We start from the raw sequence: 27,274 nt of genomic DNA on the forward strand, positions 1-27,274 counted from the left end.
ATTACACTATAAAGAGATGTACCTTTTAAAAAGTTCATGGACATCGTAAATATGTACATACACCTATTTACACATTTATAAACACATCATTATAGATGCTTCTTTTTTTTTTTTTTTGGTCCTGGGGCTTGAACTCAGGGTCTGGGTGCTGTCTCTGAGCCTCTTTGTGATCAAGGCTTGTACCCGACCAGTTGAGCCACAGTGCCATTTCCAGCTTTATTGGAGGGGACTTTTCTGCCTGGGCTGGCTTTGAACTGCAGTTCTCAGATTTCAGCGTACTGAGTAGCTAGGATGACGGGCATGAGCCTGTCTCATTATAGATCTATTTTATAGTGAAAGTAGGCACATTTACCAAGCATTTTCAGGAATGGCAAGTTGCTGGTTGGTAAAGGTACTTTTTTTTTTTTTTTTCACTACACAGGATTGAACCCAAGGCAAATATTCTACCTGAGCTATGATCTAAACCCTTTTATTTGTATTTTGGCATTGACGTATCGTGTCTTATTAACTTTACTTGAGCTGGCATTGTACCGAGCCTTCTGCCTTTGCCTTCTGAGTAGCTGAGATTATATAGACAGAGAAAATTGACAGTCATATTAGAGTCCAAAACTGAAGATTCATTGGATATCAATGAAAAAATGAGAAAATGAAGAAAGACTGAGTAGAAGCAGAGGAAATTGTTTGACGGTAGACCTAGAGCTGGATAAGGGTGTTAGCAAAGCTAAGAGTAGTCAGCAAAGCAGAGTTTGTTGTGAGGATGGGTTGAATGGAGTGTGCTAAGGGCAAAGCCATCATCAACTACTTCTTATGCCCCCTTTCCTTTGGCTAAATTTCCTCAATATTTGTGTACTTTCAATATTTAGTTTATATATTATGTAAATAACATATAAATTCTACATATATTTTAAAACATTGACAAGATCATCATATTGTAGTTACTCTTTTGCCGGGTTTCTTCTAAATGATAAAATATCAGATCAATCTTTACATTTGTACAGTGTTTATTCTTTTTAAAATTTTATTTTACTGTAAAGATGCTGTACAGAGAGGTCACAGTAAGGTAATGAGTACATTTCTTGTCGAGCATTGTTACCCCCTTCTTTGCTTTTCTCCTATTATCCCTTTCCTCCCCCATCTCCCCTATTCCTCCCCCAATCCCAAGTTGCAACGTTCATTTCCGACATGTACAGTGTTTATTCTTGTTAGTCTTTCTCTTTCTTTCAGTGGTGGTACTGGAGTTTTAACTCAGGGCCTTGTACTCACTTGTCAGGAGCTTGTACTCACTGCAGCCATACCTTAGTCCTGTATACACCAATAGTGTGTAATGAAGACAGTTTTTTAATGTGTATTTTAAAATATTCATGCTTGGGTTAAGTGCAGCATTTCATGTCTGCTACCAGCAATCTATATTTTCCCTGCTTGTTTTATTTTTATTTTATTTTATTTTTTCTGTGCAAAATAATACTGTTTATGAGATAAGTATTGAGCTAGCTCTGAGAATAAAAAGACTAACAAAATGCACCTTACCAGTAAAGGGCTTACAGTTTATTGATATTTGTTTGATTAACATTTAAGCTGTGAAAGGAGGAGGAGGAGGAAGAGAAGGAGGAGGAGGAGGAGGAGGAAGAGGAAGAGAAGGAGGAAGAGGAGGATAAGATGATTTTGATCAGTTCCCAGAGTCTGAATATTGATTTGGTTTTTAACTTTTTCTGGGATGATACTGGAGTTTGAATTCAGAGTCTGATACTTGGCAGATACTCTTCTGGTTCTGTTGTTCACTCATTAGTTTTAGGATAGAATCTCGCTTCCCTCATGGGACATATGCTCTGAACCTTCTTGTTTTAGTCTTTCCCCTCTTGCTGGGATTATAGATAATGCCCGCGTAGTCCAGCTTTTTTAATGGAGATGGAATCTCATGGACTTTCCTGCCTAGAGTGGCCTGATACTATAATTCTCCCATCTTAAGCCTCCCAAATGCCTGAGCCAATGTGCCTGGTAGGTTTTTAATTCTTTTTTTTTTTGGGTCTGGTGGTGGAGCCTGAACTCTGGGCCTGGGTGCTGTCCCTCAGCTCTTCAGCTCAAGGCTAGCGCTCTACCACTTGAGCTAGAGCGCCACTTCCGGCTTTTTTTCTTTTTGCTTATGTGGTGCTGAGGAATCGAACCCAGGGCCTCAGGCATGCAAGGCAAGCGCTCTACCATGGAGCCACCTTCCCAGCCCGTTTTTAATTCTTATAATTAATAACAGATAGTAGTTATGTACTCTTAATATCTCTACGTATATTGATGGCCATCTTAAAATAACATCTTACTTTTATTTGTGCAGAATTGTGATTTACAGAAGGCCTGGACAAACCTCACTTTGCAATCTTTTCATAGAGCTGGCTTTTGGGGGATAGTGTTGTTTGTAATTGAAATGTGTAAGGAGATGCTGAAGGTAATCTATAGTTATCCTTTTACTACAACTTCTGATCATATCAGTAGCCCTTTGAAGTGTGAAATAATCGTGGGCATTTGGTTAATGAATTGTACATTGTTGCTGTTCATTCATGGAATTTGCTCTTTTATCATATTTGATGCTTCACTTAACAACAAATTTTGCTTTCTTTGTATTTGATATGTTTTTACCAAATTATTCCTGATTGTATCCATTAATCTTTACTCACATTTGACAAAAATAAATTACTGTGATCTTTTAAAGTTACTAGTAATAATTAGATTTTTTTCAGGACGTCAAAATTTTCGGGAGGAACCACTAGATAGTAAAGGGCTTGTATAAAAATGTTTGTTTAAGCTTTCTGATAAAACACTGTGCCCAAATATAATTTTAGTAATGGATAAAAAAGGACTGCAGAGGCAGGAAAGGAAGCCATGGAGTATTCACAATGGACATTTATTTGTATATTCATCATCCACGTTGTGTTAGGAATCTACTTTATTGTTGGTTTAAAGTAGCAGGACACCAGTGGCTCACACCTGTAATCTCTTTTTTTTTAAAAATTGTGAAAATACTGTACAGAGGTGTTGCAATTACATGGGCAAGATAATGAGTACATTTCTTATCAAGCATTGTTGCCTCCTCCTTTGTTTCCCCTTCCCATTCCTTCCCATCCCCCCCACCCGCACCCAATCCTCCCTCCCACACCAAAGTTCTAAAGTTCCTTTTTCGACATAACAACATGTACAATGTGCAATGGGTCCACCTGTATCCCTATTTAAATGATTTGTTTTTTCCCTTCCCCTCCACAAATTATACCAACATCAAACACAATGAAAACAGGGGTTATACCGTGGGGCAGGGACATACAAAGCTACAAAGAAATAACCTTATAAATATGTGAGAAGCAATCGCATGAAAGAATAAAACATTTGAATACTTATCTTGGGGTTCATTTCCCTAACATTGACTTATCTGACCTTTTCTGCTTGACTCAGACATATACTAGTTATTGCAAATAAGGGAAACCATCGGACCTATGCTTCTTTGGGCCTGGCTTACTTCACTTAATATAATTTTTTCCAAGTCTTTCCATTTCCTAACAAATGGGGCAATGTCATTCTTTCTGATGGAGGCATAGAATTCCATTGTGTATATATACCACATTTTCTTGATCCATTCATCTACTGAGGAGCATCTGGGTTGGTTCCATATCTTAGCTATGGTAAACAATGCTGCAATAAATGTAGTTGTGCTGGTAGCTTTGGTGTAGTCTTGTTTGTGATCATTTGGGTAAATGCCCAAAAGTGGCATTGCTGGTTCATAGGGGAGCTCTATGTGGAGTCTTTTGAGGAACCCCCATACTGCTTTCCAAAGTGGTTAAACAAGTTTACACTCCCACGAACAATGCAGTAAGGTTCCCTTCAGTCCACATCCCCTCCAGCATCTGTTGTTATTAGAATTCTTGATTATAGCCATTGTAACTGGGGTGAGGTGGTATCTCAATGTTGTTTTGATTTGCATTTCTTTTATGGCTAGAGAGGTTGAGCATTTCTTCATGTGTCTATTGGCCATCCTTCTTTCCTCTTCAGAGAAGTTTCTCTGTAAGTCTTTAGCCACTTATTTTTTGGGCAGTTGTTTCTTTGAGGATTTCTTCTTGGGGGATTTAATTTTTTGAGTTCCAGGTATATTTTAGATATGAGACCCTTGTCTATTGTATGGGTAGTGAAGATCTTCTCCCAATCCGCTGGTTTTCTATTGATCTTGCTAGCTATGTCTTTGCCATGCAGAAGCTCACACCGGAAAATAACTACTCAGGAGGCTGAGATCTGAGGTTTGTGGTTTGTAGCCAGCTGGGTCAGGAAAGTTCATCAAACTCGTGTCTCCAAATTAACTACCAAAAAAAGCAACAAGTGGAGTGTAGCTTTGAGTGGGGGAAACAAAAAGATCAGAGGCAGCACCCAGATCCTGTGTTCAAGCCCATGGACTAGGGGGAAAAAATCCAATTTATAAAACTTATAAAAACAAAAGTATTGTTTCAGTTCCAGTTTCAGAAAAGACTGTCTCTAGTTGGAGGAAAAGCATCCCTTGTAGCTCCATAAGTTGTCTAAAAATGCCCATGTCCCTCCCTTCTCAAATCTCATCATGATTCTTCAGGCCTAAGGCAGTATATAACATCAGGATCTAGGACACAAACTGTGGAAATAGAGTGAACTAAGGCCACATCTTGGCTTTCCTGTTTGTGTCCAGGACCTTCTGTAAGTTTCCTAACTTTACAGAGGGCCTTGTATTGTTCGGGATAAACAGATCATGATAACAACATTCTTCTCCTTAAGTCAAAGCTTGGGAAATGGAGGAGGAGGAGGTGTGTACCTGGCAGGAAGTGCTGAGCAAGGAGACACTTGAGAGCAGTGGTTTCTATCTACCATATCTGCTCATCTCTTAGCCTTGAGCAGTGAACAAGTACCATTGGCGGAGGTGAGATTGCCAAAAGTTCCTACAGCTATTACAGTAGATTACATGCCCCCTTAAAAATAATCTGGAGACTTAACATAATTTCAACCAATATAATGCCTTTCTTTGGCAGGGACTGAGTGAGGGAAAGACTTGAGAAATTGTACTAAATTTTATCTGGAGAAATAAATCTGTGAGATTTAATAGCTTAATCTTAAAAAAGAATATTGATAAGGACAGTAACAATATTAACAGATATTTAAAGCTACTAGGAAAGTAGTTTGGCAGAGGAATAGGGAGACAAGTGATACAGAAATAAGTCTAGAAATGAATGTAAATAAGCAGAGGGAACAGTTGAGCCAGCATTTCAAATCTGTCATTATTAGCACATTGATAAATAGCATTAGAGTATTCACATATGTGTATGTACTATTTTTATCACATCCTATGTGAATTAAGACCTAACAAGGAAATACTATAAAATGATCAGAAGAATGTGTATGTGAATTTTTTTCTTAAAAAAGTGAAGAGGAAATTGTGGTTTGTTTTTATTTTTTAAAGCATGACCCAACCATACTGGAGAAGCTTTTTCCTGAATTTCATTTCATAAAATGAAAGTACACCTGTGGCAAGAATGTAATAAAGACAAATCTTGTAAGATTTGGAAAATATTCACACTGTCAAACAGATGGGGCTTGCTTTAGGGGTTTTCAACTTTTTGGAATTCTTTTACATTATAATTCAACAATTTGTAGGTGGATTGAATTATTTACTTTCATTCTTATTTCTAATAGATTGTATATTCTAATAGACAATTTAATCCACTATATTAATTTTGATTCCATAGGCAGTCATTTTGCATATTTTGCCTTTTTATTTTCTTTCCTCCCTTTCTGTCCATCATGTTAGCTTAGTATTATATCTTGCTCTGTTCCCATTCCTTTAGCTTTATAGATGTATTTGCTGCTACCCTGAAGTCCCACTAGGGACTCTTTCTGGAACCAAACTGAAGCTGTGCTGATCTTGTGGACTCTGCAGAACATGGCTGAGTTAACTGTTAAGTGTCTTGGCTCTGTTGCTAGTGTTCAGGCCATATATGTCTTTCTGCATCCTGGCCACATGTGACCCAGCAGATTGCCGTAGGCTCCAGAGAGTGGTCAGAAATAGCTCGTCAGCCACTTGTGCCAAGGCAGTCTCAGCAATCCAAGCACTCACTGGCTCCCTTACCTTTTCTTGCAATGCATGGCTTCATGTGCTTCTAGACTCTGATTCCTCCATGATAGAAGTAGTTGTCTTCAATGCTCTACTCTGCTGCATTTCTAGTCCACGGACCTTTTATCTTAGTTTTTGAGTCAACCTTGTCTTTTAAAATAATCTTGTCTAACATTAGAGAAGAGTCTAGCAGTTCAGTGCTGGTATTTAGAATTTTCCTTTATAGTTTTTTTTTTTAAATAGCAAAAACTAGGAGACTGGCTTAGTAAATTAGGGTATCTCTGGCAATTGAAATGACTGGATGCTAGTGGCTCCTGCTTGTGATCCTTGCTATTCTAGGAGGCTGAGACCAGCCTGGGCAGAAAGTCTGCAAAACTACATCTCCAATTAACCAGGAAAGGAAAAGAAGTAGACCTGTAATGAATATGGCCAAGAAATACTATAACTTGAAAAATCAGTTGTCAAGAATGAATGTTATTATTATTCTTACTATTACTATTACTGTTACTAGTGACAGTACTAAAGCTTGAATTTAAGGCCTCATTCTCTTGATTGCTCACTCACTTTTTTTGCTCAAGGCTGGCACTGTATCTTTTGGGTTATATGTACAATTCCTAATTTTGCATGTTTTTTTTTAGCACAGAAAATATGTAGATTGTGTACTTTCATAGGCATTGAAAAATTATTTTATTGGGTATAACACATTTAAAATAATTAACCTTGGTTCCTTCTGGATTCTGTAACTAAGAAGCCAGCAATATATTATGTTCATTCATCTCCTTTTCTTCTATATTGTTTGGATTTTCTTCCTGTTTTTGAACAATGACTCTTTTTATAAAATCAAAGTACAAAGACAAAGCAACTCCAGCAAACCTCTTTTGTCCCCCTCTGTTATTACAATGTTATAACTTACTGTTTTCTTGACTATCTAATTACATGTGTGTTTAAGGACATGAAGTGTAATAATGATGAAGTCTAACTTAACATCTCCATTAGTAGTTTATATAAAACACAGAAGTGACTACTAAAATAACCAACATCCGGTCCTTTACACCCCTATAAAATACTAACATTCACTGTAAGAAAATACCAGGCCTAGTATAGGATCCTGATCATGAGGATTAACAAGCCAATATTACTTTGCAGCTTTACTTGGGTGTTATTTTATGGAGAAATTGATCCTTCAGCCCTTAGGTTAGTTCCTTTTGTTATTAATGGCAGTGGCTGCCTGAAATCCAAAGTTAAGTGCGCAAAGCTTCTATAAAGAAAGATTATCTCACCTTTGTTTAAATGATGTCAGCTTTTCCTCCAGGAGCCTGTGGATTTAGTACGTAAGCAATGGTGCAGATGTACAAAATGCCTTAAATTTTCTGTGTGTTTAAAATTTTCTGTGTTGTTGCCTTGCTGCCTCTGATGGTTGTTTCATAGTGATTATTCTTGCATTTCTACTTAGCAATACCATTGTAATGATACTTTGTAAATTTTATCATAATACAGTAACTAAACATGCAGTGAGCTTAAATGGAAATACAACCTCACAGTGCAATATGTAAGAGTGGAAAAAGAAAATAAGCCAAATGTTCAAAAATAAGGAGCTGAATAAATAAATCACTGTAAACATTTAATGTAATACAATCCATGCTTTAAACATGAAATTACAGAAAAATATTTATTGATTTGGAAAAGTATTTACAACAGTGTTAAATGAAATAAAAAACCTTTAAATATACCATATGATCCTATTTTTGTAAAAATGTACATATGTGATTATATACATGCATAGAAAATGTGAACATTTAAACATCCAAATGTCAACTCTGGTTATCTCTGAGTGGTGTAATTGCAGGAGAGCTTTATTTCGTTCTCTTTGCTTCTCTGCATTTATTATATTGAGCATGTTTTCCTGCATAATAAGATAATCAGTAAAAGGTATTAAAATATACTTCTGTTCTATTCCATGTTGTGAAAGTTAAATGTCTTACCATTTCTCCCCTTAGATTGTAATTATCCCTCTACATCTATCCAACTGTTTTGGTCCATGAATTGGTTTAGTGGGAAGTAGCTAGACAGTCTTACTCAGGTCAGGAAAGAAAAGCTGTGTGTTCAGACGCCTCTCCTTATCTGGAAGATAGGATTTAAACTTACTAAAAGATGGAATAAAGATGAGTGAAAGTTGAAAGTTGACCTTATTTCTACAACCATGAGAGTAGAGAGAGAGAGAGAGATTGATTTATCAAATAATCTTGAACTTGTTTAATGAATTACCAAATGCAGACAGGCCAGTCCTTCCCAGCCTGGAATCAGTTTGGAGATCACTTTTCTGCTGTGAAAGATGATCTTTCTGGCCTCCTCAAATCTGTTGCCATGAGTAGTTGCTTGAATATTTGAAACATCATCATCATCATCATCATCATCATCATCATCATCATCATCACTATTAGTTTGGTTATTTTGGTGCTATGACTCACAAATTTAAAATTAGAAGTATTTTTTTTGGCAGTACTGGGGTTTGAACTCAGGGTTGTATACTTGATAGCCCTTAGATGCATTATTTTTGATGTTTTTCAAAATTAATTGTTTTACCTAAAGACGCAAAACATGAGCCTTGAATTTCACTTGAAAACACTCTTTGGTAAGTCTGAGAGGGTAAAACAGGTCTTTCGTCACCACTTCATCTTATACTTAATCTAGATAACTAAGCTTTTAATTTCAGATTGGAAAATTTTGAGTTCCGAAATAGTAAGTGAAACTTAAAAAAATTACCTAAACAAGAGTATTAAAAGGCTTTTAATTTTTTATTGTTTTCAGTTAAGGCATAAAGTTAGGAGAAACAGATATAACTTTTAGTTCTGTGTTGGTTTCTGTCTCCCTGTGTTCATCATTACTAACTAGTAACAACAGAAATTCAGAACATTGGACAGACTATCAGTTGAAAAATTTTGAGTAGTTTCTTTTTCTAGAGTATCTTTTTTGTGGTTTAAAAAGATTACATAGTATTCAGTATATCAATTTAGTTATAGTTTTTCCATCTAATTATTTATCTAATATTCTTTGAGTTAGTAGACATTAATAATGCACGAGGATTTCATTGTGATGATACCAAGGCATGTATACAGTATGCTTTCAACACGTTCACCTCCTTCTTTATATTTCCTTTCTTTCATACCTTCTCATTTTCAAAGTTTTCTGGGTTTTATGATGCTGTTTTCATATGTATGTATATATGTATACATACATAATTATTGTAACTTGTAATTATTGTCATCATTGCTTTAGGTCTCTATATCTATATCAATACCTATCTTTATCTATATCTAGTATCATCAATCTGTCTATCTCTTCTGTATATCTTCATTTGTTCATCTGTTCATTGGTTGTTGGGCTCTGGAGTTTCTTGGTTTTGCTGTGGAAGGGGTAGTCTTACCTGAGATGTCCTGGTAGTAGCTGGATGATTAATACTAGAAATAATGGGACAAAACAACATCATGCAAGAAGCTCAATTTGACTGAACAACCCTTAATTTTTGCTGTTATTCATGAGGGTTTTTTTCCACATATATTCATTTGAGTAGTTATGTTCTCTTTATCCTTTTAGATTTTTTTCCTATCTCAATAGTTTAAAAAATGCTCAATACTGGAAAATAGCAGTTTTGAGAGCTTGAAAGAGTGTTCTCTCACTGAAAAATCCTGAAATATGCTCTGGAGATGACTTGTGAATTCCTAGAAGTAGTTCTCTGTCTCACACTGAGTCAGTTTGGTAAAGAAGGGGGAAAAAAAATAGTATACCCTAACACACTGCTCATGAAATTCTCTCTTGTCACTTTCCAATCTTATCTAGCTTCATGAGGCTTATTTGTCTTTACCCTAGTCAGGGTAAAGGGTCTCCTGGCTGTCTCCAGAAGCCAGCCCCCTGTGCCCTACCCTGTAAGCTAGAGAAATCTCTGAGAACACTAATAAGATTTCTTAGCCTAGCTCATTGTCATGGTTTCCCTGACAGATACTATAATAGGTATTCTAAAAACAATGTCAGAATGGAAAAGGCTGAAGTTTTGCTCCTTTTTCAAAAACTTTATTAGATACATGCTGGCCCCCAGAATGGATACCATGTAACTGGATACGGTATCATGACCCCATGTCATTAATGCTAAATTTCTTTTTTATAATGAATCATTTTTTTCAAAAAAACAGATCCAATATCCATACCAGGTTCTCAAGCATTTTCATTTCAAGGAGTTCCAGAAATATGAACTATGGCCCATAGGCCAGTATCCATGTATCCTAGTGTGGGTGAAAAGCTTTTGATTTGGTTTGTCATTTCCTCCCACTGGGATCACCTTCATATTGAATCTCATCCCTCCACTTTTTATCTTCCCCTTTGCCTTTTCACTGAGACAGGGTCACATGTAGGGTTTCTATGTAGCTTAGATTGGCCTTCAAATCGCATTCCATTCTCATCTTCCCTAGTGATGGAATTAGAGGCCTGTACCACCACACCTACTGGCCTCCTTTTTCTAAGCAGGTCTTTGCCAGTATAACTCCCCTCATCTGTCCCTATCTACTTTAAACCCTGCTCTGTAAAGTTAGCCTTTCTGAAGGTCTCATTCCAACTTGCAATGTGAGTGCAGTTATTCCCTACACAGAGATTTTTGTCTCCAATAAACCACCTCTAAACTTAATGGCTTAACATTGCTTATTTTTGAAGGGTCAGGAATCTAGGACCCAGGGCTTTGTGTGTCCTACAGGCTTCAGCACTTCCTCATGACTCACAAAGTGTTAGCAGGATACACTTCGTCCCAGGTGTTGGGTGATGGTCTTGCTTCCCCTTGACCTGGTGTCCAGGGGACTCTCTTAATTTCTACTTGTCTCATGACAACTTACTTCACCAGAGGAAAAGAAGAGGGATGGAGGAGGGGGGGGGCGGATGGAGATTTGAGAGAGATGGACAGATACTTAGAGAAAATTCCAAGCTTGGAAGTAATAAGCCCTTGTTCTTCCCATGTTCTGCCGTTCAGAAAAAAGACCCTGGATCCTGCCCATATTCAAGGGTGATCGGTCACACATAAAGGGGGGGATAATGAGGATTGCTGAGGACTGAGAAATCTGTATACCCCAGCATGTAGGACACTTGTGGTCAGACCTAGGAGAGGAAGTCACAGTTGGATAGAATACTGCTTGTACTCTCCTTACTTTACAGACTTTCCTGGTTTGGGCCTCTTGGTGCTATGATGGTGATTCCAGGGTTTAAAGAGAGATATATTTTAAATAATCCAGCTCCTAAATGTCATTTGAAAGTCAACTCCCTCATTTGATCTTCAACTGAAGAAAAAGTGGTCTATTTTGGTGCTGAAAAAACTTGGTTGGACTTCTAAGTAAAGGCGGTACAGCTGACCGAGAAAGTACATTTTTTTTTTTTAATCCTAAGGCAGGGTCTTGCTCTATAGCCCAGGCTAGCCTCCAACTTAGGATTCTCTTGCCTTGGTATCTCAAGTGCTAGAACTATAGTCCTGCACCACCAGGCCTTTGACACAAAGCATCCTTAAGAGGTTTCTCAATGTAATTCAGACTCTGCAATTTGGGGTGTAACCTGGAGTGAGAGGATAACATTCTGTCTTCAAATGTGGCTCCCACTAAAGGCTGTTGCATTTTGCGTACTTGGCGTTTGAGCTGGGCACTTCTTGACAGCCTGTTTATGCTTAAATCATATCTAGCACCAGTATTATAGCACTCAATATTCTTTAAAATAAGTATGTGCTACTGTACTGTCTTTCTCTGTGTTTTTAGTGCACCAGGCAGTACATTTACTAATATTGCTAGTGTTTTAATAGTTGAACTGTTACAGAACTGTCTCTGAGGTACGTGCTCAAAAGCAGTGTCTATACTTTCTGTGCCTATAATTTATGTGTTATTTTACTAGTTAGGGCATTGGTGTGTGTGTGTGTGTGTGTGTGTGTGTGTGCATGCATGTGAGCATGTATGTGCACTCACACGTGTGTGTGGCAGTACTGGAAATCAAGACCTTTTGCATCTAGGGAGGCACTTTCCATAAAGGTGGTATATTTGCCATGCCTCTAGTCCCTTTTTGCCTTGAGATATAGGATCTTGGCTCTAAGCCTGGGATTACAGCCCGTACTTCTTCAGGAGCCAGGATAATAGGCATGGGCATTCTGCCCAGCCATTGGTGGAGATGGAGTATGGTGGACTTCTATGCTTTGGATGGCCTCAAACTCTAATCCTCTGACATCTACCTCCCAAGTTACTAGGACTACAGGCTTGAGTTTACTGTATTGTTAGATTTAGTGGGGTTTTAAACTTGCATCAAAATTCTCTACTTTTGTCTAACTAATTTCCAAATGTTTTTTCCCTATTAAGTCAAAGGAATCGCCCTAATTTTGTTCATATATTCAGTGTGATCTTTCAAAGCTACCTTTGGTATTAGATGTAATAAATAGCTCTGAGTGGAATGTATGTACAGGTTCCTCTGACTTTTGTGGGTTCAAACTGCTCTAGGTGCATATTCTTATTGTCATTGGATTCTATACCATTTTCTTACCCCTTAAAATGTGTTAGCCACTGGAAATACCTCCTAATTCGTGTTGATGCCTTGTCTGCATCTCTTAGTGGTTAATACTTGTAGTCCTGCAGTCTTCACCAGTCCAAATGAGGCTCCAAAAGAAAGCAAGGCAAAGCAAAGCAAAGCAGATCTCCCCCGCCCCCAAGAAATGTATAGAAACACTCAAATAAAGGGGGTGGGATGACTTCTAGAATCAACAGCCTTATCTTACCAAGAATGTTTTCTTCTTTACTCGTGGCATTGTGTTCATTTGTCCAGGAATGTATTTCCAAAATTGTCACGTTCAAAAGTTTTAAATTGGATGGGCTGGGAAGTTGGCTCAGTGGTAGAAGCGCTTGCCTTGCATGCCTGAGGCCCTGGGTTCGATTCCTCAGCACCACATAAGCAAAAATGAAAAAAAGCCAGAAAGTGGCGCTGTGGCTCACAGTGGTAAAGCGCTAGCCTTGAGCTGAAGAGCTGAGGGACAGTGCCCAGGCCCAGAGTTCAGGCCCCATGACCGGACCCAAAAAAAAAAAGTTTTAAATTGGACTGTAATTGTCTCCATAGTTAAAGTTATTCTCTCTCTCTCTCTCTCTCTCTCTCTCTCTCTCTTTCTTTCATTGGCCATGGGGCCCTAGGCACTGTCCCTGAGCTCTTATTCCCTAGGCCAGCACTCTACCACTTTGAGCCATAGCTCCATTTCCAGTTTTTGAATGGTTAATTGGAGATAAGAGCTTCATGGGGACTTTGCTGCCCGGGCTGGCTTCTCCCCTTTTATCTTTCTGTGATATCTTGAATATTTTCTCCCATTCTATTACCACTGTAACACCACATTTCCAAGTAGAAGACCACACTCAGAAGAGGGTCTTTATTTTTTTGTTGTTGTTGTTGATGATGCTGGTACTAGGACTCGAACTCAAGACCTTGTGTTCTTATGTTCTGCTTTCTTGTTCACACCTCTACCACTTGAGTCATACCTCCAGTCTGGCATTTTGTTGGTTATTTTGGGAAGTCTCACAGGCTTTTCTCCTCTGGCAGGCTTGGAACTGTGATCCTTGCAGGTTTTAGTCTCCTGAATAGCCAGGATTACAAGTGTGAGCCACTTGTGCCCAGCTAGGGTTTTCTCTAAATGTATTGAGAGTCCATTGGAGTAGGCTAAAAATGAGGACCTAAAACAGATCTGGAGGTTAGTGGAGAGTGATATTGAACATGCATTCCAGTAGGTTTTATAAGAATACTCAGTGACCTCTACATGGGTAAAATGGATGCCAGGCTCTCCTTTGACAGCCCCCCACCCCAAATGTACCAGTGTATGTTACTGCCATGAGTTTTTTACTGTAATGTTTTCTAGTTGTGATTCATTCACAGTTTAATATGCTTCTAGTTCTGGCTTGACTTTTCCCCCCAGGAATTGCCTAAAATCTCTTCATTATAATATAGACGGTGTACTGCAGTTTGAATACAAATTTATCCATGTTCAGACTAATTTTTCTTGTGATTGTCTCTACCCTGGAGAAGAGCCTTTAATGAATTACATACAAATTGTGTAATTTAAGAAGTTAATTTGGTTTTCTGGTTACACAGGACTAAAAACAGCCCTTGTAGAAAGAGATGATTTCTCATCAGGGACCAGCAGCAGAAGCACTAAATTGATCCACGGTGGTGTGAGATATCTTCAGAAGGCCATCATGAACTTGGATATGGAGCAGGTAATTGTGTATGCTGGTTGTTAAACAAAAATTGCGACTATGCTTTTTTCTACCCAATTAAATCAGGCACACTCTCTCTTTCTTTTTAATGGCTTTTAACATTTCTTCCTGTTGGAAATACCTATTTAGTGTATGCGGCTGGAATATCTTTCAGGAGAAGAGTGTCAGCCTTTTCCTATAGTATTATGTTTATGGGTAATCAGGGCCTCTTTCTGCACAGCTGTGTCAGAGTAGCAGATTTACAAAGTCACTTTTGGATTTGTTGCCTTTTAACAATTGTGACTGAGTTTTTGCCAATGGCCACCAAATTGCTCCTTTGCAAGCCGTTTGAAGGGAGCCGTGTTGTAATGTAAGGGTGTGCCAAAAGGATCTTCTTAACTGCACTCCACTCACAATCATACTGCACCCACAATCATACACTCATATTGTTCCTGACATATTTTGAGGGAAAAGATGATCTGAGTCATGCTTTGCCCCGGTCACACTTTATTGTGTCCAGTCTGCCACGATTTGAAAACTGCCAAGGCAATGTGGAAAATGACATTTCCCAGAGGGGTAAAAAAAAAAAAAAAATCAGCCGCACTTCTTACCAGGTTTTTGAACATGAAAAGCATAGCAGCACTGACTTGGCATTGTCAGGTTTTGATTCTGTCCTCCCTTTTCTCCTGACAAGTCAGTTTTGAATCTGTCCCCTTTCTTATGTATCTCCTCAGCATCATGATGGATTGGAAACACATGCACACACACACACACACACACACACACACACACACACACACACACAACTAAAAAACCAGCATCAGCAGAGGACTTTAACCTAGCCAGCTCAAGATGTGTTCTGCTTTGTTTATTCAGTATCTATGAGCCTTGGTCATCTCCTTTGTAAAATTAGAATTATCATAACAATTTCAGCCCTTTAGAGAGGCATAATAAAAACCACAGGAGTTAAGACCAAAGCTTGCTTATAATCTGTAAACTACTGGGCAAAGCTCATCTTTGCTGGGTTTAGTGGAAGCAAGTGGGGAACTTTTAGCCTGAATTTGAACAATCTGTTATTTCTTACCTGGAGGAATTATTAAGGGGAGCTGAGAAAGGAGGATAATATAGAGAGTGCAAGATAAATGGTGACAATAATCTTGTAACTCAAGTCAGGGAAATATCTTACACCTGGGAACTCTGACAGCATGTTTTTCTCCTATGCAAATACAGTTAAGGTTTCTAAAAAATCTTTTGAGGTTGACAGCATGATGTATTATTAGAAATTTGATTAGGAGGGAGCTCTCCTCGCTCACAGGTAGAAGTTTCTGTGTATCAATCAGATGGCAGGGTGTCTATTGCCATTTGAAAATATTATGATCTGTTACTGCCAAACTAATTTTCTCTGTTTTGATTTTCAGTATAGGATGGTGAAAGAAGCCCTTCATGAGCGTGCCAACCTGCTAGAAATTGCTCCTCATTTATCAGCCCCATTGCCTATAATGCTTCCAGTTTACAAGTAAGCCTTTGCTATCACCTTTATGGATACACTTTGCTTCTGTGAGGTCAATAGAACACCACCGTTTTAATGGAAATACTCCCTCAATGTGTATTTCTTAATGTGATTTTAATTGGTCCTAATCTTTAATCCTGTTCAAATATTTTCTTTGCTATATTTAAAAGTGTGAATTTTCTTGAATATCTTTTATAGACTTATATCTAAGGACCAGCCCTTGAAGACAGAGATGGTGGCATTTGGAATTAGTAGCATTTGTAATGAATAATCTGAGGGAATCATTTGCAAAATATGAAATATAGAAACTCTGCACCTTACCCCCACTCGTCCCCCTCCCCGATTTCTCTCACTATAAAATTTGAACAAACTCAAAACCTGAACTTACTGTGCCAAAATTAACCTAAACCAACATTTTCTAGGTAACATCAAATTACAAATTTAAAATCCCAGTTTTCTTAAGATTGTTAAAGCTATACAAAAGGTTTCCGTAAATTGAAGACACAAGTATAGTCATATGAAAAAGTGGATTATTAGTCACATGTTTCCAGTGCTTGAAAAGCAGACTTTATAGTTTTTGTCCAGAGACTGCTTAGGGATTCTTGAATCAGTGATTCCAGACTCTGGGTGCTCTTTGCAAGTTATCCAGGCCTCTATTCCAAACTAGCTCCATCCGTCTTGCCGTGTGAAGCCAGATACCAATGTCTATTTTTAATGTTTTCCTCAAGTATTCTAATATACAGCCAGGATGAGAGTCTTACGTGAGACTCATTCAAACTTCAGATACATTTACTTATACTGCAGCCAAATCAGTTTTGCAGGCATCCTGCTTTGTTTGGAGTCCATTTCTAGGTACGCTTTGTTTTAATTAAGTGAAGTTTCTTATAACATAGGACAACCTTCTATAGTATTGTACTCTTTCTAAAATAATCTTTCCTATTTATGTTGTAGATGGTGGCAGTTACCTTACTACTGGGTAGGAATCAAGATGTATGATCTGGTGGCAGGAAGCAATTGCCTGAAAAGCAGTTACGTTCTCAGCAAATCGAAAGCCCTTGAGCATTTCCCTATGCTTCAGAAGGACAAACTGGTAGGAGCAATCGTCTATTATGACGGTAGGTGATGCTTTATTTTCTACTATACACACACACACACACACACACACACACACACACACACTACTATTCCCTTAGAACACTGTAACCCTTATAGTTCAGTTTAGTGAGATAGTTTTAAGTTATCTTAGTGCTAACCTTATACAACATGAAATGTACATGTACACAGACTCACTGTTTTTTCCAGTACTGGCTGAAAAGCTAACCATAATGTTTAGCTGCTAATCCTGTTTGGTTCCTATATTCCTTTTCTTTTAATTTTTTTCCTACTAGTGTCTTATGGTTGGTTTGGTCCATTTCTCATCATTATGAATTTAGAACCCACTCTCATACTATTTAATTTGTTATATATTTGCTGGTGAATACTTGTCTTATGAATATATTATAATGGTAAAAGCAGCTGAAGACATGTTAGGTTTCTTTAGATGAAACCTCTATTTTCAAGGGGTTATAAACTTAGGGAAAAATGCCCTTTGGGCTGAAATTGACATGTTTGTATTTTCCGTAGGACTCATTCTTGAACATGTAATTTATGTGATGAAGGTAGATGAATATTGCATCTGTTAAACTAAACCCTCAGGTTTTATTGTTTATTTTTATTACTGTTAGATGTGTTCTGACAGTGTCATTACCTAGTGTCCATTTGCCATACTTTTAATGTTTATTCTTGTGTGTGTGTGCTTGTATAAGATATAATTTATACACTTTTATTTGAAGGAATTAACGATATATCTCCAGATGGAGTGCAAAACAGTACAGGGAAATTTTACTGGTTGTATCTTAAAGAGTGTATGAGCCTGGAAATGGGTATTTGGGTCTGTAAATGGATATTTAAAAGGAAATATTTGGACACAGGTAAGTGTGTGTATTCAAAAGTTCTTAGAAATTTTGTGACACAAGGAGAACTTACACTACACATCACAGTGACCTTTCCATTATGTGGTTTTATATTTGGTATGAGATATGTAAACTCTACTAAGAGTTTAATGAAAAATTGTTTTTGGTTTTCATTGTTTTAGAGAGCTTGATTCTTATGCTTCATAGCTTGGGATGTCCATTAGGCTACCTTTACCTTTTCCTCAATTTTTTGTTTTTGTTACTTTTCTGAATAAGTTCATATGTCTGGCAGGCTTTCATATATAAATGCAAAATGTATACGTGCAGAAAGGGTAATAGGGACCAAACTCAAGAAAATGTCCCAGGAGCAACAATATTAGAAAAAATGTTAAGAATCTTAGACAAACATTAAGAGCTGGAAAATTAACAGTCTGTAGGACCTTTCAGCATCCAAGCTCCACAGGAGGGCTACTTAACTATGTTTTTGGTGCCCTTGATTGAGCCTACATGTTAAAGGACAACATTCACTGTGAATTTGCTTTTTCTGCACAGTCCCTTAATGTTAATCCATTGTAGTTTATTGGGTGATTACAGTGAAGAGGTTTTTGGTCCAGGAGGAGTAAGAAAGCATTCTGTACCAGCATTCTGCCCATCTGGACATGAAAATGCTTGTGGCTTTTGCCTCGTATACTTCAGATTATCCATTCTCCTCGCATAAGCACTCTCAAATTTTTACTCATTTAATATATCATGAGATATGTTGGGTACTAGCTAATTTTATTTATCAGCTTATGTGTATCTGAATTGCCTAATAAGGAATGTTAGTGGGTTCCTCACAAATTGTATATGAATTTGTGACTATCTTGTGTTAATTTGCCATTATTACAAATTGTAGATTCTTAGCAGTTGTACATGGCAAAACCAAGGGAATCATCCTATATCATGCAGTGCAGAGGGAATATTAACCTACTAGAATTAGAAAAAGGAGACTTTGTTTATTCTGTAATTCATTTTTTTTAGAACCCAACTACAACCATTTTTTATTTATACAATATAAAACTCTTCAAAAGATGCACTCCTTTATTCCACCAATGGTTAAAAAAACTTTATGAAACAGAAATATAAAGCGTGCATTTTACTTCCATTTAAGATTCATTAAAAGTTCACGAGCCTATTATACAAATGAATTGAATGTGAGTAGTAATGTGAAGGAGGCTGTTTTTGATTTCCACTGGCAATGCCATTCTATCCACAGAACAAATTTTACTTAATTTAGTGAAAGTGTAAAAAATTAAATTTTTAAAATGAAACATGGAACAGTAACAAAAATAATACTGTAGGAAATATCTCCATTAGAAAACAGATGAACAAATTCTGACTCCAATTTTTTTCTGAGGCATGTCAAAATCTCAACATGGAAAGTTCCATTCATTTGAGAGTTTTCAACACATTTTCAGTGTGGTGATTATTTCAGTGTATATATCAAGCAGCATAACACATACTACTGTTGCTCACATTTGATGCACAAGTTTAATCTCTGTGCCAGTCTCTTACTTCAATGTACAGTTAATGTAATGACAATTACTCATTATTATTTTTGTGCATGGGATAAATGGGAACCTGGACCTAGCTGTATAAAATCTCCCACATACAGCATAGTTAGGTTATTCTCTGAAGATTCCATTATTTTATGGTTACTTTATTATTTTTTAAATAAGTTTATTTAGTGTGAAAATACCATACCGAGGGGTTACAATTACATGAGCAAGGTAATACGTACATTTCTTATCAAGCATTGTTGCCTCCTCCTTTGTTTTTGCTCTACCATCCCTGCCCTCCCATCTCCACAACTGCACTCTCTGCTTCCCCCTACGCCCCACCTCCTGCCAAAGTTGTCAAGTTTGTTTTTCAACTTAGCATTTTGTACATCTCATTGTTGCAATGGGTCCACCTGTATCCCTATTTAAACGATTTGTTTTTTTCTCTTCCCCTCCCCAAATTATACCAACATCAAATACAGTGAAAACAGAGGTTATACCATGGGGGAGGGACAAACAAAGCAACAAAACAGTCACCTTATAAATATGTTAGAAACAATAGCAAGAAAGAAAAAAAACACTTTTGTCCTGATCTTGGGGTTCATTTCACCTAACATCATCTTATCTGACCTTTTCTGCTTGTCTCAGACATATACTAGGTATTGCAAATAAGGGAAACCATGGAACCTGTTTCTTTGGACTTGGCTTACTTCACTTAACATAATTTTTTCCAAGCCTTTCCATTTCCTAACAAATGGAATATATACTATATTTTCTTGATCTATTCATACCGAGGGGCATCTGGGTTGGTTCCATGGCTTAGCTATGGTAAATAATACTACAATAAACATACCTGGAACTCAAAAAATTAAATCCCCCAACAACAAATCCTCAAAGAAACTGCCCAATAAATAAAGACTTACAGAGAAACTTCTTTGAAGAGGAAAGAAGGATGGGCAATAGACACATGAAGAAATGCTCAACCTAGCCATAAAAGAAATGCAAATCAAAACAACACTGAGATGCCACCTCACCCTGGTTAGAATGGCTATAATCAAGAACTCTATAGGTCTTTGGGTTTATTTCTGGGTTTTCAATTCTATTAGTCCTGAGGTCTGTTCTTGCGCCAGTACCAAGCTGTTTTGATTACTATGGCTTTGTAGTAGAGTTTGATATTCCTCCAGATGCTCTAGTATATGTCTGACTCAAGCAGAAAAGGTCAGATAAGTTGATGTTAGGGGGATGAACCCCAAGATAAGTATTCAAATGGTTTTTTCTTCTTTCATGCAACTGTTTCTAACATATTTATAAGATGATTTCTATGTTGCTTTGTATGTCCCTCCCCCAAGGTATAACCCCTGCTTTCACTATATTTGATGTCGGTATAATTTGTGGAGAGGAAGGGAAAAAACAAATCGTTTAACTAGGGATACAGGTGGGACCCATTGCAACAACGAGATGTACAAGTCCTTATGTTGAAAAATGAACTTTACAACTTTGGTGTGGGGGGGAGGATCGGGTCGGGTGAGGTGGGGGGAGTATGGGAAGGGATGGTAAGGGGAAACAAAGAGGAGGCAACAATGCCTGATAAGAAATGTACTCGTAAAAAAAAAAAAGAAATGCACTCATTATCTTGCCCATGTAATAGTAACTCCTCTGTACGGTATTCTCACAATAGAAAAAAAAAAAAGAACTCTACTAACAGCAGATGCTGGAGGGGATATGGACAGAAGGGAGCCCTACTGCATTGTTGTTGGGAGTGTAAACTTGTACAACCACTTTGGAAAGCAGTATGGAAGTTCCTCTAAAGACTCCACGTAGAGCTCCCCTATGAACCAGTAATCCCACTTTTGGGTATTTACCCGGATGATCACAAAGAAGACCACACTAAGGTTATTTTAATATATATATATATAAACACAGTAAGTGAGTTCTGGGTGCTGAATGGTATGAATACTACCACAACTAAAATCATGGCAAGGAAATACTCATCTCCTCCACTGTTTTGGGTTTGCTTTTTTCTACCCTTAGCTTATGGGAGTAGACGTAATCTTTATAGTTTAGTATAATTCATAAAAATTTAGGTTTAAGAAAGGTTATTAAAAACTTAAAAAGTTTCAAATTGTTATTTGAATATTGCTTAAAACCTTAAATGTCAACTGAAAGAGTGGAAATAATTCTACTTGATCATTTTAAATAAGCTATTCATTGTGTTCTGCAATGATACAGGCCCAGCTACAGCATATTTGAGATAAGACAAAGAATAAAAACTATAGAAGAGTATATGTCTGGTTTTACAATATTCACAGATGGTGACAACTCCTGTTTCACCTAATATGGTATGATGAACAAATTCTATATCAGCCTGGAAAAATAGAAAAGAACACATAAATAAAGGAATAAAATGAAGTAATGGCATGTTCAGAAAAAGGAAAAGATGTCTTAGTCCTGGACCATAAAAATGATATTTTAAAGTATTTCAGAGAGAGAGAAAACTATGAACATTAACCATTTCAAATCCAAGTGCAATCACTTCATAGGATAAATAACAAGAAAAAAAATACTATTCTATATCAACAGCCATAATGAGAATATGATGTCACCCAGGTTATATCAAAGTGAATTCCATCTGATTGAAATACCTTTCCTAAAATATTCAAATTCACACCTGATTACCTATTTTAAAGTAAGCAGAAGTAATTTTTACAACACATAGAGAAAATCTTGTTGCTGATACCAGAGTAGTATGAGTAATAAAGTGAATGTTCAAATGTTACCACCAGGGAGAGATGAAATGTAGTGGTGTAAAGACATAGTTGGCAGACCAGTAAGCATTGCCATGAACTTGATCTAGAAAGTAAGACAATTAGAAGGATGTTTCAGTGTAGGGAGGTTAGGACTGTAAGATGTCCCTTTGAAGTACAAAGTATACAAAGTTAAAAAAGAAAATTATGCATAGCATAGTTTTTCCTAGAGAAATCCTAATAGCCATTGTATAGGATTAAGACAAAATCAGCTTTCCCGCAAAAGTTCATAAAAGACACAGAATAAAAGTTTTCATACTTCTTTTTTTGTTGTTTCAAAGTCCTGAGGTTCAAACTCCAGCTTGCTAGGCTAGCTCTCTGCTACCTGAGATATATCCTCCAGCCCTTCTCCATGTTTTTGGGTGTACTAATTAATAATGGCAATTTTGTATTTGGCATATATATGATCCATGTCATAATTTATTGTTAACTGTAACAAACTTTTTACTCTTGGTGGTATAACTGCTGTCATTTTAACTGCAGATAAAAAAACAAAGAAAGAAACAAAAAAAAAGTCATTTCTTACTAAAATCCACAGGAAATGGCAGTTAAGATAGGAAGTGTCCTGTAGGTTTTTCTTCTCTTAGGTTCTGTTTAGCAGCTTTCTGACTGAGACATGCCCTAATATTTTGTATTTAATCCCTTTACCTTTCTAGTGTGGATCCCTCAGCTGGGCCCTAGTCATGAGTTACCAGATAAAGAGAGGGGCTAAACCAAGTCTTACAAGAAATGTTCAAGTCACCTATACTTGGGTGATTTGGCAGCCTGTGGGACTAGGTGAACCAGCTGCTGAGGGTAGCTGGTGTCCTTAAGAGCTTATTTTGTCTTCCTCAATCAACCTTTTTCAGTTTTCCAATTCTTAGATTACATCCCAGGTGCTATTCTTGCTAAAAGTCAGTCATCCAATCTATAGCTCAGGAAATGAAATATAATTAAAAATCATTAAATATTTAAAACCATTAAATAACCCCATTAGGGCTCAGTAAAATGAAGCTGGGGTTTAAAATTACAGATTTTAATTCTTCCCTTCTGCCAGTCAAGACACCAATAGAGAGAGATGTCTGTTATATCATACCCGATGATGCTCATAAGTATTGTTAGGCACATATGAAAATAGTAACCTGAAGACATTACCTGGGCTTTCCTAATGTAAATAAAAGTTGGTTACATCCATGTTTCAAAGGGGGAATTAAAGCCCAGTGTTCACTGGAATATTCATTTTTATTCTAACCTAAAACTCAGCATACAAATAGATGAATTCAGCTCGTGAGAGAGCAAAGCCAATTTAATCTCTGGCTCCCCTGAGGTAAATGTAGTTCACGGTTCTGCCCCCCACCCCAACCTCAGCTATAATCCCTGGCTCCTGGAGGTAAAAATGCACTGAAGTGAGGAAAATTCTGCAGCAGGATATAATGATCCAAAATGACAGGGACAATAATGACAATGAATTTCATGTCTCCCAGTCATGAGCTGGAGATGCTTGACTAGGCTGACTTATACAATTAAATTGTTACAGGTACAGCAGGAGATGCAGTTAGCTGTGTGCTTTGAGGGACGATGCCTCTGGCAAAAGGCATATTGTGGAATCCAGATTCTTTTGTTAGGATCAAACTATTATTCCTTTAGGCATGCAGCCGAGATTGTACACTTCAATAAAAGAAAGCCTGGGTTAAAGACAGGTCTTTTAAAGTGTTGATTTTTATCTACTTTGAAATTTTACAAAAGAAACAATTAGTATCACAAAGGTGATTATTATTATTTCTTTTTTTTTCTATACTGCTTATGTCACATAAATAGTATAAATGGTATCTGAGATCCTCAATCATAGTATTTGCAAACCTAGTTGTTGAATTAATTGGGTGTTATCTACTTTACATTGGACAGACCTTGATTTCTAAAGAGCATTAGAAATAGAGTGAATAGATAACTGAACATTAATTGGTAAATTGTGTCAGAGGTAAACATCACACCGGAAAGCTACTTCTCAAGGTACTGTAGTGTGCAAAACACATATGTTCTAGAATACCTTTATAAATGCAAAAATATTATTCAAACATTGTTTTTTTGGGGGCGGGTGGTTCACTTTTATGAAAACTTCTATTTACCATGAAAATGTTCCAAAATAAGGCATCAGTTCCACAAGCATCTGTTTAGATACTTAAAATGTAAATCTTTTTCCAGATAATTTGCTAACCAATTTTAGGGAGAAGAGACAAAATATTATACCTATGAGCAATCTCCAGGTAAATTAATACTGCTTGACATTTAAGGATTGGAAACCAAACTTTTAAAAAGAACTTCCTCTAAAACATACCTATTAGAGATTGACTTAGAACATAGTTATTTTGCTATTTCTTTTTATCTATATGCTGTTACACTTCTAAATTAAGTGAGTAGTTATATCTTGATTTCCTGTCAGTTTTTGTATTATATTTCTCCTCTTGTTTTCTGTGAGTTACATAAATGAAGCTGACATTATTGCTGTATAGCAGGCATTTTTTTTCTTTTTGCCCTCAAATGTTGCCTTTTTGCTATTCAATGTATATTGATACCAACGAGTGCTAAATGAAGTTTGACATGTACCCCTAAGAAACAAAACTTATAAACTGTGGCTTCAAATGGAACCTTAAATAAATAGGACACACTGTGTCCACCCAGGCTAACATCTAACATATGCTTTAGCTTCTTGATGATGAGACAGAGCAAAATAGCCTCCAGGACCTTCTGCAATTGTTTATTGCTCACTTGACCAATGTGTATTAAATACCAGAATATAGAAATAAAAACAGAAACAAGTGCAGAAAAAGCCAGACGTGGCACTGTGGTTCAAGTGGTAGAGTGCTAGTCTTGAGCAAAAGAAACTCGGGGACAATACCCAGGCCCTGAGTTCAAGTCCCAGGACTGGCAAAAAAAAAAAAAAAAAGGCTTTTTTCTTCTTTTCTTCTTCCTTATTTTCAAAACTCAGGATCAAAAAAAGTGTATATGTGGAGGGTCTATTACATTTAAAACTTGAAGTTGGTGCCCACGGCTCACGGATATAATTCTAGCTACTTAAGAGGCTGGTAATAGAAAGATTGGAGTTCAAGGCTAGTTAGGATAGTTCATGAGACACCCTTCTGTTATCACAGCTGGGTACACTGGTACCCCTCACAAGCTTCATGGGTGGCTGAGATGAGTGTAACTGTAGTTCAAGGCCAGCTTGGGCAGAATTTTATACTTCATTTCCCTGGAAGGAAACTGGAAGTGGTGGTGGGTGCCTGAGACTCCAGAAATGGCCTGGCTTGGGCATCTTCCTGATAGGGAAGTGGAAACCCTATTTTAAAAACAACAAATATAGTGAAAAAACAGAGCTGGAGATGTGGCCTTGAGGTGTTGCATCAGCCTAGCAAGCCTAAAGTCTTAGGTTCAAATTTCAGGATGACTCCTCCTTTCCGCCCCTCCACCCCCCCAAAAAAAAAACAAACCTTGTTTATTTTTCTTTACAAGTTGTATGTTCATCCAGTATATATATGGAACCTCCACTATGTGCTTAAAATTTGGCAAATGTCATAAATAATTGTTGATAGGCAGCCATATAATGATTGGTGTTCAGAACCCAGTCCTTCTGTAGGGCAGTCGAATGCTTCACATCTCTGTTGACAGTCTCTCTAGGTGTCTACTTTGCTAAAGTTGGGAGTCATTTCTCAGAAACATGATTAGAAAGAGGAAGAAAATAAATCCATTTTGGAGTTGTTTTGGTGTCTTAATGTGGGTGGAAATGCAGGCTGGTATTACATATCAAACCCCCAAGAAAGAGCAGTAGTAGAAATAATTTTTCAATTAAAAAGCTTCACACTTAAGTTAGTTCTTTCTCTCTCTTCCCCTCTCTTTTTTTCTCTCTCCCCCCAAATAGATTCTTTTTTTTAAACATTTATTTTTATTTGAAAATGCTAAAAACCAATTGGTTACAGTTATGTAAGTCAAAGAGTACCTTCCTTTTGGACAGTGTCACCCCTTCCTTAAGTTTTCATTGCCAGTTCTAAAACCAAACCCTGGCAATATAATAGAAATGTAGAGAGAAAATCGTTGGCATATACTCTTATAAATGTGACTAACACTGTGGTAGATTACATTTTCTGAAGCCAGATAGATACTATTCTAGAATGTGAGTTTTTAAATTAGTTTCATTATGAGTCTTAATACTCATCTAACACTTTTCATTAATAAGACACTCTTTTAGATTATTATACTTACCCACAGAAAGCATAACCACACAACACCTGTTTTTAAAAACTCAGCTCTGCTCATTAGCCACACACACACACACACGCACGCACGCACGCACGCACACACACCCAGTAGCTTCCCACACAACCTATCTAACAATTGTTCTTTTTCTGTCCCAAACTAAGTATGCATTCTTTCATTCACTACAAAAATATTCTTAAAGATAATTTGCTATCAATTTTGGACAATAAGTCTTTGAGAAGAAAAGGTTAAAAAATACACAGTAAGTAGATAAAAGCAACCACTAGATGAAGAAAAAAAATATCAATTGTATTATTACTATTATTATTGTTGTGTGGTTGTTGCAAGGATTTGTACTTCTTGAATGAACACAGATCTTCTGCCCGCTAGGCAAATACTCTGCTTCTGGAGCCATGCTCCCAGCCCTTGTTGCTTTCATATTTTTCAGATAAGCTCTTGTGTTTGTTCCCTGTGCCCCTGTCCACACTAGCTTGGGCAGCCGTTCTTTTATCTAGGATATCTACTCGGTGCCTCCATGCTGACTTTCTTTTTTTTTAATTGACTGAGATGAGGTCCCTTGAACATTTTGGTGGAACTGGCCTCAAAGCACAATCCTGCTTCCAGAGCAACCAGAATCATAGGTGTGAAGCTGTTAGCCAATATGTCTGGAGTATTTCTGTTTTGTTTTTTGAGAGTCTTGTAGGCTGGCTTTGAACCTATTAGCTTCTTGCCTGAATCTCCTGATTTGAGATTACATGTGTTCTCCAACATGCCCAGGTTTCAATGGTATTCTATTTTTTTAATTTAATTTAATTTTATTTGTGAACATACTGTACAGAGGGGTTACAATTGCATGGGCAGGATAATGCGTACATTTCTTACCAAGCATTGCAGCCTCCTCCTTTG

At 37.2% G+C, this 27,274-nt stretch overlaps 1 protein-coding gene across 2 annotated transcripts in view; it reads left to right on the forward strand.

Annotated features, from left to right (window-relative positions):
- The window catches only part of Gpd2 (glycerol-3-phosphate dehydrogenase 2 (mitochondrial)), a 161,169-nt gene that overhangs the window by 64,418 nt on the left and 69,477 nt on the right, over positions 1-27,274 (forward strand). For both annotated transcript variants that reach the window (XM_013030067.1, XM_013030063.1), the window contains exons 4-6: positions 14,234-14,358; positions 15,756-15,853; positions 16,799-16,962. In XM_013030067.1, the coding sequence (XP_012885521.1) occupies positions 14,234-14,358; positions 15,756-15,853; positions 16,799-16,962 (387 nt within the window). The remainder of the gene's footprint in view (positions 1-14,233; positions 14,359-15,755; positions 15,854-16,798; positions 16,963-27,274) is intronic.

Source organism: Dipodomys ordii, unplaced genomic scaffold (assembly GCF_000151885.1).
Source record: "Dipodomys ordii isolate 6190 unplaced genomic scaffold, Dord_2.0 Scaffold5, whole genome shotgun sequence".
Lineage (NCBI taxonomy): Eukaryota > Metazoa > Chordata > Mammalia > Rodentia > Heteromyidae > Dipodomys > Dipodomys ordii.